General features: G+C 42.8%; 1 protein-coding gene across 3 annotated transcripts; it reads right to left on the minus strand.

Annotated features, from left to right (window-relative positions):
• Nucleotides 1-281: 281 nt before the first annotated feature.
• On the minus strand, nucleotides 282-14,771 carry diras1b (DIRAS family, GTP-binding RAS-like 1b). 3 transcript variants are annotated; one of them, XM_028396491.1, is made up of 4 exons: nucleotides 14,664-14,771; nucleotides 14,373-14,426; nucleotides 5,329-5,670; nucleotides 282-5,238 (listed from the first exon to the last, which is right to left on the minus strand). In XM_028396491.1, the coding sequence occupies exons 3-4, from the start codon at nucleotides 5,635-5,637 to the stop codon at nucleotides 4,951-4,953; spliced, it is 597 nt and encodes a 198-aa protein (XP_028252292.1). In that variant the 5' UTR covers nucleotides 5,638-5,670; nucleotides 14,373-14,426; nucleotides 14,664-14,771; the 3' UTR covers nucleotides 282-4,950. The 3 variants fall into 3 exon arrangements, with proteins under 3 accessions (XP_028252292.1, XP_028252291.1, XP_028252293.1); XM_028396490.1 differs by lacking the exons at nucleotides 14,373-14,426; nucleotides 14,664-14,771 and adding an exon at nucleotides 13,255-13,409; XM_028396492.1 differs by lacking the exons at nucleotides 14,373-14,426; nucleotides 14,664-14,771 and adding an exon at nucleotides 12,346-12,416.
• Nucleotides 14,772-15,380: the final 609 nt, after the last annotated feature.

Here is a 15,380-nt window from a genome sequence, read left to right on the forward strand (position 1 = left end):
GATCAATAATTCGGTGGTTTTCTTCCTCTGGTGACCATACATTTTATCAAAAGAAGAAAAAAAATAAATCAAAATGACAAGGAGCACTCCTCAGTTCACATTTTTATTAGGAAAATCATTTTGCAGATTTGATTATTATTATCATCTATATATATATATATATATATATTTATATATATGTTTCAGTTATTGAGAGGATGCATCAGCACAGTATATCTTAATAGGAAGACTATTGCTAGAATAAATATCTATACATCATAATTAGTTAAATAAAAGTCCAAATTGAAGAAAAACAAACAAGAAAATTAGTTACAAAAACAATATGTGCTAAAAAGAAATGAACAATTTGCAAAAACCGAAGCCATAAATGCTGCTGAGGAGTTTATTTAAAAAATACAAAGATGATTCACAGTTTGTGTCCTTGTTCTCATGCTGGCTGGAACACCAATAGGGACCATGCAGGAATGAAGGGCCAGAGCGACAGTTACCAAACTACGTTACCCACAAAGTCTAGGCTGCACGCCCCAACAGCTTGTGAGGATCTGAGGCGATCAGCTGTTAAAAGGGGGGGGGGGGGGTGGAGGGAGGTGGGGTGAGCCAGAGAAGTTAGCAGGGTCAGTGGGTGTGTTGATTTCCTTCAGATCCTTTGACATGAAGCTCTTCCGGACAGGACTGCAGGCCTGCCCACCGTTGGTAGAAATGAGCCCTCAGTGTTTTAACTGCTCTTTTCATTTCAGCTTTACATGGTCTAAAGTTTTCCATCCTGCTAAGGAAGAACACACATGAACCGTCAATACCGCCACTGTACTTTCAGTTACCTCAGTGGTGCCAAAAAAACTGAGGTGAACTCCTCCTGGTCCTGTATGAAAACCTGTGTGCCACACAGCTAGGAAAATGTTTGCATTTTTAAATAAACAATCATACAAATTACATTAGGAATAAATATATAATTTAACCATGAGCTCGGAATTATTTCAAACAAATTATTTCATGGTTATTTTATATATTCTGTAGGTACTTTTTTCACATGACTATTCATCTTGAGCATTTTAAGCTTCTGTAGATTTAACCAATTTGTTGTTTTTTCTTGGAGGGACAATTGCACCATATGTTTGTTCCCAAGCAGCTTTCACATGAAGAAAAACCTTTTGCTTTTGTCTTACATCTGATTTGACTAGAGGAAAATGCAGCTGATGGCACCTCAGCATCCTTTTACTCTGCACGCTCTCCTCTCACATCTCTGAAATATTAAGACATATTTACATCTATCTACAATTGGATGCAAGCAGGTTTTCAGTCTGTTCAAGTGTAACCGACTCTCTCTCTCTCCCTCTCTTGCTCTCTCACTCACACACACATACATGAAAATGGAAGTGAAAGAAGCTCAGGTGGGTGGACAGCAGATTTATGCAGGGGTAATGCTGACAGGGCGACTGTACAAGCACAGCACAGAGCAGAGAAACAGCCAGGTTTCACTGACGAAGCCTGTATGTGTGTGTGCGTAACTGTGGTTATGCAGCCAGTCTATTCTGCCTCCATCCCTGTTTGTCTGTTTCTATATGTGTGTGTGTGCATAGGATGACTCATGCAGAATGTATAGCCATCCTCCACAGAGAAGCTTCACACATCTGACATAAGATGGTACAACAAGAACAACAACAAGCATGCACACGTACGCACAGCCATGCGGGCCGGAGTGAAGGAATGCAAATAGGTGGTTGGATGCACACATCATCACACACATACACAGGCAGCAGCAGCAGCAGTGAGAATAAGCTTCACTGATGAATGAGATGAGACAAGCAATGGGAGGGTGGAGGGGCAGAAGTGTCTGTCCTGATTCTTGCCAGAATTAAAACTCCACACACTCCACATGCACACCATCTTTTTCCACAGGCTCCCACAGACTTACACGGGCCACGGCTAGTACAGTACGGCATCATATTTTCACACTAGACCTATTAATAGCACCGCTCCGTCCCTCCCTCCCTCCTTCACTTGCTTCAGCTTGTTGTCCATACTGCTCTTTCGCATGCTGCCTCATTGTTTTTTGTTTTTACCTCCCCTGCTGTATCATATTCCATGCAGGGACATGAACAATGGCAGTCTCCTGTTAACGTCAGCAGCACGACAGATTGCACAAACATGCGCACGCAATCTGGCATTTGCGTGAAGCAACCAGAATGTGTCAGAGCTGTTATTTACGCACACCGTTAGCCATAGTTACATCCCATCAGACCAGAAAAGAAAAAAAAATCATTACAGAAAGCATTTTCTTTATAGCTTTAGGGCTTCAGGTGGCCACATCATGTGGGCTGTACTCCTCTCCATCATAAGACAAAACCAATGCAAATAAATGTCTGTGTGTGTGTGAGCCTCCCTGGCGTCTAACAGGTAAAGGGTACGTTTACAATGCAGATGTTTGAGTTTTAACAGGACCCCACGTTATAGTGCAAAGTACAACACAGCAATAACGACGGATTCATTCAGCGTTCAAAATAAAAGTCATGGAGTGTTTTTTTGTTACATATTCACATTTTGCTAGTATTATCTAATTTGAAGAGTGGATGTGCCAAATACAACATCATCATGAGCATCATTATTAAGCTGTATATTACAGTACATAGCAACACTGAACCTTCTACTGTAACAACATTTCCTGGTTACAAAGGAAAGACAGCGGGTACAGTATTTCTCAACATGGGTAACATCTTACTTGAAGTTCTTCATTCAACTACCATATTTACAGTAACTACAACATCTGCGGGCATGAATGATGCAGGTGGGACATTTTACAATGAGGCATTTGCTGATTAATAAGCAAGTCTTCAAGTAAAATGTCACCCTAAAGTGCCCAGTTGTTGATCCTGCTGCACACAGAAAGACAGAGAAGGAGACAGACAGAGAACAGGTGCTGTGCTTTTTCTCTTTTTCTTGTTATTTTTCCAGAGATGGACACACAGTTTAAAAGGGGGTTGTCATCTGTGTCTTTGGGTACAGGAGCAGATTATCATACCACACACACAAATGTTGTTAAAACCTGCCTGAGAGATGGAGAAGTGTAGACAAATAATTTGACCCTCCTCCTCCTCATCTTCACATTTTACAGCTCTTCGGCACATCACAATACCCTGTTGTTCGGCAGAACCACAACCTCATTGTGCCAGACAAATAAAACACTGCATACTGAAAGACTGACAGTGATACCTATAAGTATGATGCTCCTCCATGTGTGTGTATATGCATGTGTGTGTGTTCAGGACGGGTGAATAAATGTTAAAGGCGGAAATCGCACAAACAAATTACAAAAAAAGAAACACGCTCACAAAAAAAGTACAAATAGATATGTCGGTAAAAAGTCTTGTGCTTTTGGCTGTCCTGATACACGGTGTACAATATTCAGCGCTCCTGTTTGAAAATAAAAAGTGTGTATATGTGCACTTTGGACAAACAGAAGGATATTCTTCTCCAAGCAGAAATTTATACACAACATAGGCAAAGAAAAACATGGCAAATAAAGACAAAGTCTGTTTATGACATAAAGTGCAATGTGAGGGCATTTAGGCTGAGTGAGCCCTGTTGGTCTCTATGTGTGCGCGTGCATGTGTGTGTGTGTGTGTGTGTGTGACCCCTTCTGTTTCCTGATGAGCGAGGTAATGAAGCCGACCCAAAACCAAAAAGGAAACAGAGTTACCAATTCAGGGTGTGCACTGAATAATCTGCATCTGCATTATTTTCCATCCATCCATTCATCTTCTCCATATGTGCTTTTTTTTGTTTTAGTGTTGTTTTTTTGTTGACTTAACATGAATTTAAAGAGCATCATAAAGAAAACAAACAAGAAAAAAAGGCAAAAAAGAGAAACCTTCACATGAAAAGGTGCCAAAAGCAAAGAGACATTCTCAAAAAGAAAAGAAAAAACATCCCAGTTCACTTTACAACAGCTTGGCAATGATTATCCAAGTGTTTCACCCTCGTAGGCAAGGCAGGCTTGTATTTCTGTTTAGTCCAGGTTCCTTTCATTCAGAATTATTCTACACGTGATGAAAGTCTTAAAAGGATTGTTGCGTCGTGTGTGCATACCCTGCCGCTGGATTCTCCTCCTCCACATCAGTTGAGGGTTTGAGTTTCTACCATAATGACAGCATGAAGGGTCTTTATTTATCTTTAAGGAGGGACAATGAAGATGATGATGATGATGATGAAGCAAAGAGGATGGGTGAATTTGTCCTCCAGCCACAAAAACGTAATGCTTCGAACTTTCTGTGACAGAAGTCGGGTTGTGTGTAGGCTAGATGGAGTATATAGAAATATTCCATGTTTTATATACATCAGAGTCCTCGGGAGCAGCTCTGGGACACAACTGTATGTTTTGCTTTCTCGTTCATGCTAGCAGTCTCATACATTTGAGTCCTGTGCTTACTAGCATGTCTGCAGTCTCTTAAAATAGTGTTTAGTGAGTTTAACTAACTTGGTTGACTCTGATACATATACGTTACATTTCTCTATAGTTGTTATAATAGGGATGAGGGTGCTGGGATGTTAAGGTGTGAGCGGTGCAGAGAGGGAGGGAGGGAGGAAGGATGGGTGTTGATATGAGAGAGGATTTTAAAAGAGAAACCTTCAGTCACTTTTTTGTCCAGGAGCTTCTTTCCGCTGGTTTCATGGCACTTGGATGATGTAAAGAGTCCTCACCCTCACTTCCATCTCTATATTCTGCCACCCTCTCGTCTCCATGCATGTGACTGTATGCTCCAAACTGAAATGGTTCCTGTATGTAAGTGTTTGTGTATGTTACACAGAGGAGGACGTGGATGATGAGATTCACGTTCTGGACTTTTTTTTGCTCTGAGTGATAACATTTGGCGAGTCTTCCTTCTTCGCCCTTCGTTCTCTTCTCTTCCTCTCTCCCTCTCTCCTCCTCCTCTTTCTTCTCTTCCTCTCATAGATTTACATCACGCTGCATTTGCCCTTCAGTCTCTCGGCACGGGACTGCTTCCCGGAGCGCTTGCCGTCGATATTGAGGCTCATGTTCCTCTTCTTGTCCAGGTTGAGGAGCTCCTGGAAGAGCTCGGTTACATTGTGGTTGGTCTTGGCTGACGTCTCCATGAAGGCGCATTTCCACTGGTTGGCCTGGGCCTCCCCATCCTTGGTCTCCACCTCTCGTTGGGTCTCGTCGCTCTTGTTTCCCACAAGCATGATGGGAATAGCCTCAACGTTGCCCTTTATGGCCAGGACCTGACGAGGAAGAAGAGGACAGTGAAGTGAAGTGGTTGTCACTATAAAGAGACTTACTACTAGTAACACAGGTCACAAACACACACACACCTGTTGGTAAATAGGTTTGAGCTCTTCCAGGGATTGCTTGCTTGTGATGGAGTAGACCAGGATGAAAGCGTGCCCCTTGGAGATGGACAGACGCTGCATGGCTGGAAACTGGTGGCTACCCGTTGTGTCTGTGATCTGGAGGGTGCACACGCTCTTGTCACAGCTGATCACCTGGCGGTAGGTGTCCTCCACTGTGGGGATGTAGGTGTCCCTGAAGGTGCCCTTCACGAAACGCAGAACCAGGGAGCTCTTCCCCACTCCGCCAGCCCCGAACACCACCACACGATAGTCGTTGCTCTGCTCCGGCATTCTGCCCCCCTCAGGCTTAAGACAGTGTTACACCTGTGATTTTGAAAATGGGGGCATATGGGGTGGAGGAGGAGATGCAAGATAAGAGAATGAATTTAGTAAATGAGTAGTTCAACAGCGGAAGCAAAGAGGGAGGTGCTGGCGGGATTCAACCTCAAGGCAGCAGGTTTCAAAGTGCTCCATCTGTCCTCGTGGTCAGACTATAAGCCAGAGTACAAATTAGAGTGAATGAGTTTGGTGAGGCTCCAAGTGTTTCACCTGACGCAGACATTTCCCTAATCAATACAGCTTCCCAGAGTCACAGTTCCTCAGTTTCAACCCAAAAAATGTTTCCTCATTTATCAACCGTGGCAACTGCAGCAAACCCTGGACAGAAGCCTCACAGCTGAGGAGAGACCTGCAGAGGCAGGAGCAAAACACTCTGGACATTATACTGTATTAAAGGTATTATATTTTTATTGTATATAGTAGTCTAGTACACAAACTAACAAAAGCAGATGAGTTTCAGCCTCTGTCAGTCAGAAAACCTATGTTGTTATTTACAGAAATTGATCTTTTTCCAGTATTTTGGCCAGTGTGAAAGGGTGAAATAACTTGAAGACATAATACAACACTTAAAACAAAGCTTGTATCATTGCAGGCATTGAAACAGGTTATAAAATAACAACATTAAAAGTCAGCAGCAACGCTAAAGGACTGTACTGCTGCAGCCTCATGCATATGCACCTGAACAACACACATAAACTATTGCTGTCTTTAGAAGTGCTTGTGTGCGTCTGCCGAGTGTCTGCACATGATTATGCATTGTATTAGTTGCATTATTTATCTGCTGTGGTTCTAAACTTGCTCTAAGGTCCCATAATAAGATCCTCCTTCAGCTCAGATCTTGCTGCTCTCTGAGCTGCAGCTGTAATGAAACAGTAAATTGACATCAATATCATATGGAATAAGTGGATTTCTGTCATGCTTGCACTGCAGGAACCCACTATTGATGGCAGGGGCACCTGTAATTGCATTGCCGGGTTCTAGATAATATCAGTCAGGGAGTTGAAAATAAATGGGGATTCTGGGAGTGCCTCTCCAGTTTTATGGGCAGGCTGTAGCTGTAAGTATGGGTGGCATATAAGTCTGTTTTATTTCCATGCTGAGCAGGCGGTTTCATTTTCAGGTGAGCCTTCTACTCATCTGGCTGCAGACTGTTTTATTCCAGTCTGGCAAAAACAGATAATCTTGTTTAATGGCTCTCTGGTGGTGCCTCGGGGTGATGATAAACTCAAAAATCTGTCAATTTTGTTCCAGCGTGAATAAAGCTAAACCTCTCAGAGCTTCAAAACGTAAGCCTATCAAAGTATTGCTCTTTTAGATCTCTGTGATGAAAACCTGTGAAGTCTGGTCTACACGCTGACTCCCAGCTGCTACATCAAGGCAGAACTGTTTTAAATGTCAAATTTGCCAGAAACAACGGTCATCTGCATCAGCTGCGTCAGACTCTCTGCTTTAATGAGGCCCTCAGTCACGCTAAAGAATTGTGGCCTAAGCTGCCAGAGCTGCACAATGATTTCTGCTTAGGCCTGCTTTATGCCAGACAGGAACACACACACACACAAGCACAATATAAAACCAAATTAGATGTGAATGTTTTTGACCTTCTAAGAGAAACTTTAAGCTTTTTTACGGCATGAGTGTTAGAGATTTGACCATTAAATCTGCTACAATCAATATTTTTACAGTCACAATGGAACATGTATGTAGAAGGCGTCGCTTGGCGCAGTACTGCCATGTAACTCAGCGCACCACCACCATCTCAGCTCTGCAGAGTTTTACAACACGTCCTCACAAATAAATGCCACATTTAGTTGATAACACACCTGCCAAGAGAAGCAAAGAAAAATGCAGAGACCGAAACAATGACCTCATTTTACCCTTTTACTTGTGAGAACAGGCAGAAGCTTTAGCATCTTTTACAGATTGTCTTTTACTTGTTAGCACCAATCTGCAACCTTAAAAGTTAAAAACTGCAGTTCTTCAAATGACCACTTGGGGCTGGTTTCAAAAGCCATAAAGGGTGACAGGTGGATGCTGTCACAGGATGCTAGCTCTGCCAGGACCTTATAAGGCTCATTTTTTGTTTAGCCAAAAGTAAGGTGGCATCCACAAATTACAAGATGGCCGACCACACTGAGAACTGTTCATCTGGAATCCTATGGCTGACATCACAGAAGAGTTACCCATCATCGTACATGTTAGGCCTCCAAGTGTGATGATTACAACAGACAGCATTCTATGTATATGAAGGTTTGGTTTTATTTTCTAAATTTGGCTAGATAAGGGATATTGTTTCCTGTCTTAACATTTTCTTCAAGCATTGTCTCCCCAGAACAAAGCAACCTATGAGGTATAGTGTTATTTTTATAAATAAAAAATATGTCCAATACTACATAAGCAGTTTAAAGAGCTGTGAGAAATAGTTACCCACAAAAGTACAAATTCCATGTTATCTACAATAAAGCTATACAGGCTGGTAGGATTGCTCTGTGCGACAGTTAATCTTCATACTGTCACACTCTCAGACATCTCTTCTACTACTCTTCTACTCAGACATCTACTTATCTGCTATTCTGTCTTTCTCCGACTTGCTCCCTGAGCTTCCTCCTGCCGTATCTCCTCTGCCTCCTGCTCTCTCGCTCCCTGAGTCTCCATGCTGTTCAATCAATAAACTGTGGTTGTAATCGATGGGGCTCGTCTCCCTTCCTGGTCCCTGTCAGCCTGTCATCCTGCCTCACTCTGTGCCTGTTTTGTTTTTCCTTTTTTCTTTTTTTTTGGATTTAAGCTACAATCCTGCTCATCAAAACCATCCTCCAGCTCTCCCCTCCTTTTTTTCCCACCTGAGCTAAAATTAGCCGTCTCCCTTCCTCTGTCAGCAGCTATAGCGCCATATACAGGTGCAACCGGAACAATGACACACATACTGTACTTCCACTCCTTCACCATTTGTCCTTGACATCAAGCCGTTGAGATTAATGACACTCCTCCCAAATGCAGGCTGTCTCTCTGCTTTTCCACTCGGCTCTATGCTTGTTTTATTTGAAATGAGAGGACTGCAGTTCCTTAATGAATTAATGGTACACTATAAATGCATCTGTGGCACTGCAGCCAAACTCCATTAGCAGATAGAATTGGCACAGACCAAACAGGCCTCTCCTCCTCTCAGTCAAGAAAATAGATGCAACGCGGCCTTCTGCACTCGTTTATTTCTCACAGACCCAGCAAGGAAATGTCACCTTTACCAAAAATATGCACATAATTTCCCTCAAGAGAGCCACTTATGGAGCGGCACAAAGGAAGCGCATTAACCAACATCAAACACAATGCCATTCAACAGATCAAGAGCGTGATTAAATAGACACCCACAAAGCGCTCCCATGGTATCTTGTTGAGAAAGGGTTTTTAATCAGGCAGCACACACTGGAATGCTGTGGATACACGGCTATTTGGCGAAGAGTGATTTACAGGATCAACAGATTATCGGCTCGTTTTCTGAAATATGCTGTCGTCTTCCAATTACAAGTGCACACATGCACACACACACTCTATAACCTGCACAAAGTCACTCAGCCGGGGCATCAAAGTGTGTGAGTGTGTGTGTGTGTGTGTGCAGTCAAGCAGAAGATTCCCTATTCTCTGCGCACACATCTGTGTGTGTTTTACCACAGTGTTTTCAGCAAGGCAATCTTTAGACCTGTACCTTTTCTGTAGCTTTTGAGCACACTGTAGAGATTCACTTTATAAAGTTTGATTCAGTCTCACACATTCAGTCACGCTGCTGCTTCACTGCTCTCACACTTGCTAAAATACACACACGCACAAACACTTGCACAGAACGCTCACAGAAAGTCTTTATCTTAAAATCTGGATTTAATTTGAAGCTGTGAATGTGAAAATGTTTCAAGGCTGCACATTTTTCTGTCTGAGTTGGGGGGGGGGTGATGATGCAAAGACAAGAAACCTTCCTTTTATATCGAAAGAAAACTATTTCACAATCCATTGCAATAATTGATCCTCTACAGAAATATTTTTGTCACGTCATTGTTTTTATAGGACCATCTCTTCAAATTTCTTCTTCAATAAATCCACTGAGAAGCTACGTCGCTTTTAGTTAAATAATAATGTGTTTTTAACGTTAAAGGAATGTGAGAAACTCACTTGGCTATGGTGAGCCACTGAAGATTAAAAGGTTAAATTAGCTTCTAGCCAGACTCTGTTCACACATAACAACAACTACAAACAAGCTGTTCTGTTTCCAGGGTTTGTGCTAAGCTAACTGGCTGCTATTAGAACAGCATCAGTCTTATTTAATGTCCAACAATAAAACTAATATCTAGTATATAAATCTGTTAATGAAATGTGGCTTATGTGTATGACCAAATAAATATGCAGCCATTATGTGTGAAGTGTTTGAACGCTGTGTGTATGGCAGTGCATGCTCCTTATCAATCCATACACTACTGTACTGGGCATACAGGGGGTGTGCTACACTGTCCGAGAGATTGCAGCACTGTGGTCTTGGCTTAGTTGCTAATCATTGAGCTTAACCTCCTCTCTGCTTGTGGCCTCTTCTGCATTGACCCAATTCCCAAGACGTAAGTTACCAACACAACAATACACGCACCCTGAAGCCCTCTGATACCCACTCGCACATCTCTTTGACTCAGCAGGAACTGACACTGACACAGTGACATGGGAATATCAACAGCAAAGGTTAAACTGCACAGAAGTTTTTGCAGAAGACAGCACAAGCACACAGATCAACCCCTATTTTATAAATTCACACAAGTGGACACTACAGGCTTGGTCAAAACATCATTAAAACAAGGCATCGCTGCATTTCAGTTATACATAATAGTAATGTCAAATTATAACAGTTATTCAATCCAGTCAAAAAGAATGAACTCTGTGGTGATTTTTAGCCTTAGGATGATTGTCAATATTTTGTTTCTTTCACCTTCTACCTGCAATATAGCTACATTAAAATATTGATTGGCAGATTGATTTCTGTAATCAAACAATGTGACCTTAATCATGCTGGTCCCATGCAGCCAGTTACAGAAGGCAGGTTGTAACACCCTCCTGTGTAACTGAATGTGTGTGTGTGTGTGAGTATTAGTGTGACCTGGGGATCCCTGGGTTGCTTCGTCTGGCCTCTCCATAAGACTGTGCTAATACCTCTGCCTGACAATCTGGGAGACTCACACAGACACACAGACACACACACACACACAGGAACTTGGATATTCAAAGCAGGCCAAAGAAGAAATAAAGAAGTTCCAGCACTGCTAACAGGGCAACAGTGATTATTTTTAAACCCTGCAGAGTTTATTCAGGTTTATTCATTTTTTTTTCTCCTATTCTTAGATGCTGCAAAAAAGGGCCATGACCCGACAGAAGCACTAATTACAGAACGGTGGTGTGTGCTGCAGAAGCCTGCCTGCAGTGACAGATGGTGACAGGGTTGGTAGTGTTGGATTGACTCCACTAGCTCCTTCAGACAAGATCAACCGAGCACAGCGTCTTTTATAATACCAGTTGATCCAGGTCTGATAACACAGATGGTTAAAAGAAGAAACAACAAGGGAATCCTGCTGCAGGCTGCTTGTGATGCAGCGGTGGTTACATTAACCTGACTGAAAAAAGAAAGAAAAGAAAAGAGATTTATGATGGCATTTTACCTTAAACAAACGGCTGGTATTTCAGCAAAATAAAACACGGAAACTCACAGTCTGCATAATTGACCAGAGCAGCCGTTCTGGCCTCCGATTAGTTATGCAAAAGACCAAGACAATCCCGCCTAATGCCATGAATAATAAAGACTATATGAACCTTACAAATGTGCCGAGGCCAGTGGAAGAACTAAAACTCCTTTAGCATTGATCGGCTGCAGAATTAAAGCAGACTCTATAGCTCAGAGTTACTCACTTGACTAGATTTATGCTGTCAAAGTAACAAGCTAAAACACTTCTAACAATAAATATGATCAGACGCTCCTGCATTTGTAATACTACAAATACAGGCAGCAACAATTAAGGGGCTGTTGCTCAGCAAAATTAAGTATAAACATATTTTTAGACACACAAAAACAGTCCCACTGTCTCATTCATTGATGAATGGCAGTTGTCCAACACAACAACCAGAGACAGGGTCTAAACAATGAATGAAATTTTACTCAATAATAGTAGTGTTTTGTTTTTATATTCAGACATTTATTAAACAACATAGTTCATCTCAATAGCTGCAGCTCTTCAGTGCCAAAAGGTGTGCATATTGATATTGCTATTTGGATTATGTCAGAATAATTTACATCTTGCTCAAATTTTGGCTGCTCTGACCCGACTCTGTTGATATATCTGATATTGTTTATGAGAGATCTTTGCCAACAATGAAGCGTCACAAGAATCATCATCATCCAGAAATACTGACAGCATCATTACACCTCTCTGGTTGTGCTTGTTTCCATATATTGAGTCATTTCTTTGTCCTGCCTCAGCAGAGAGAGAAGAGTTCTTATGCAACACTACTGTGACCATTCAACACAAACAGACAAAGATGCAGGCAGAACACCCCCCCAACACACACACACACTTATCCTCCAACACGCTTTAATACAGTGTGCATATATGCTGCTTTCAACCACACTCTTTAAAGCTTACTCACAGGATTTACTGCCATACATCTCTCTCCTACCCTCTTCTCTTCTCTCCCACACCCTGCAATCCACATATACACCAATGACTGGCAGTGTGCAAGGCATACAGGAAGTTGAGTCACATCCATATGCACACGCACGAGCACAAGCATAGAGAGGACCTAAATGATTCACAACTCCTTTTGCATGTCATCATGGTTCTTACTCTTCTCTCCAGTTACGGAACCTACAACAAACAGCACGTTAGACACGAAGGAGGAGGAACACGGATCCAGATGGAGGATTAACCGTGGCATTTGCAACAGAAATCGGGCTTTATGCGTCACGCTGGCGTCATTATAAGTGTATAGTCTAATGTTGACGTGCATCTCCGCCTCGGCTGTATAGTCAGGAAGGGGTGGCAGGGGGGTGGCAGGAGAGGGTTTGCCGTCGGTCCGCAGATTGGTGCGCAACGCCATTACAGACCACCCCACTCTGCTCGGTTCATTCATAAATACCAGAGGATCGCCATCTCACAGCGGTGCCATCATTTCGCAGTGAACCCCCCTTCTCCACCCCCACCTCCCTTTACTCCTCAAAGCAATATGATAATCCCGACATCCCTCACATCTCTGCCCCCCACCACCCCCCTCTCTCTCCCCATCTCCTGCTGGCTGCCAATATGGCTGTGCGGGCATAGGCTACATACCATTCACACGACCGAGGTTATCCAACAGAAATGTGCGCAGATGTGGATGAATTTAAAAAACAAAGGCAATGCCATGGACACAGAAAGCGAGATCCCGCGTTGAACAACAGGGATCGTGCGCGCACGACAGGCAGCCAGCCAGCCAGGCAGAAGGACCGCGGTTACGCCACTGAATACCAACATCTAATCTCCATGTAAGATGTGAGCATGAGCGGCGGCATCTCCATACCTGATCGTGAAGTACAGCTCCGCTTCGGGCTCGTCCTTGGGTTCAGAAGGATGAAAGACAGAAGCGTCTTAAAGCATTTTTACGCGGTTCATGTAGAGCTCATGTCGTCTGATTTCCAACACCACCACAGCAGACACTCTCTCCCTCCGTCTCTCTCTCTCTCTCTCTCTCTTTCTCGCGGATAGGACGTGGGAGGTGCTATGCCCTCTCCCTTTTCTGTCCACACTTGATTTTCTTTCAGTTCATACACTTCCTAGTGGTTGGATGCCAAAGAACTGATCTATTTTAAACGGGCTTTAAATGTGGGAATTTGAACACATGATATCACACCAATAAATAAAGTACGACGAAAAGGGATGATACAAAGCAATCCAAATATCAGATTGGAGGTAAAACAAAATATATTGATAATATCGCGACAACAAACCTTATCAAAGCAGTTCATTGATAAAATAGAGCCTCGTTTCATCTCTAAATGATTTTGTCAATGTTTCAGCTACGACCAATTGTTCTGTACTGCAGCCATCACATTTCCCCTGGGGCACGGCAATTGTCTTTGTCCTGGAGGTGCAGAACAGAAAAGATGGAATCCTGAGTGAAATGTGTTGAACACTGGAGCGTTTGAATTCGGATGTGTAGTGTGAGGTTAGGAACTGTTAACAAATAAAACTTTCCCATAAATATTGGTAAACATCCCTTTTGGCTCTTTTGGCTATAGCTCTAAGTTTAAATTGGTCTACAAACCCAGAATATCATAGTAGTGGACGTAAAACGTTATGTATGTTTAGGGCCAAACCTGAAATTAGACAAAGAGATCAGCACCATGGACAGCGACCCATCTGTGTTTCAGCACCATGGAGAGAGCCGCAATAACATGTATGCAGTGTGAAACAGCAGATGGAAAAAACGAATGTTGTAATGACAGCATGACGCAGGTAGGGACTGATGCACAGGCTGAGTCAAACTAATCATAAATAAATCAGCCTACGTGCCGTTAATGTCACAATCAAACGTGAATAAGCCTCCCCCTGGTGCTAATGCGGGCCCAAGGCCAAGTCAGACCAGGCCTTGTTTTGAGCTGTGTTGTCTGTACGTGACGGTCTCTTTGTATGACTCACCACTGCTCTCCATCCAGCCTCGCGTTTGTCCCCCTCTGCCAGCGAGCAGGAGAACTGCAGCGGACAAAGCAGACAGTCACAGATTCTCACATTGATTGTTGTAGCTGAAGGGATAATGAGCAAAAGAGCAGGAAGGGGGAGGAGGAGATGCGGGATAATGATGGTTTAAGCAGAAGAGAAAACGAGAAAATGCAGATGAGGTTTATACATTTGTAATTTGGTTTAAATTATTCTTTCAACACTTGTTAATGTGAAAAAAGAATGACAGTATGGTGTGTGTATCAAACATACTTGGTTTCCTTCTCTCTGCCCTCCTCTCACACTGTCCTATGCCGTGACAGGCCGCACGCTCGATACAGCACCTTGAATCAAACTGCACAGGAGCACAATGCAATAATTGGTTTCTGGGCCCCATTTCTGTTTAAATCAATAACCTGTCGGCCACCAGCGGCTACACAACAAACATCCCACAGTCACATCTTCACGGTAGCTGTTTCCAGATGGGTGCCTTCCTCCCTCTCTCTCTCTCCCCATGGAGGTGGTGGTGGTGGTGGTGGAATGCAGTCGTCATGCTGGCTCTGTCCCCCATTTATTTCCCATGCATTACATCCAGCGCACAAACACAAAGGGCCTCCTGTTCAGAGCCCATCAAGCATGAATACAGAGCCAAACACACATTAATGTGTGGGTGGTTAAGCTGCCTGAATGCTGGTAAATGTACTTGAGGGCGAGAGGTCAAAAGTGGAAGATATGTGGAAGAGACACTGGTAATTTCCCTGCAACAAACAATGATAAAAACAAACATTTCTTGATGCTCTAAACTTGATTTTTTTTTAATCTGACTATGCCCAATACTGGTAAGAAAAGAAAAAAATCTCCAATCCAATGCAATAATTTCTTAACTAATGTCGGTGACATAATTTTCCTTTCCTAATCTGAAGAAAATAAATAAAGAAATTCTGAATGAGAACCATATCTGCAGGTCATGGATCCAGAAATACAATTTCC

Source organism: Parambassis ranga, chromosome 22 (genome assembly GCF_900634625.1).
Source record: "Parambassis ranga chromosome 22, fParRan2.1, whole genome shotgun sequence".
Lineage (NCBI taxonomy): Eukaryota > Metazoa > Chordata > Actinopteri > Ambassidae > Parambassis > Parambassis ranga.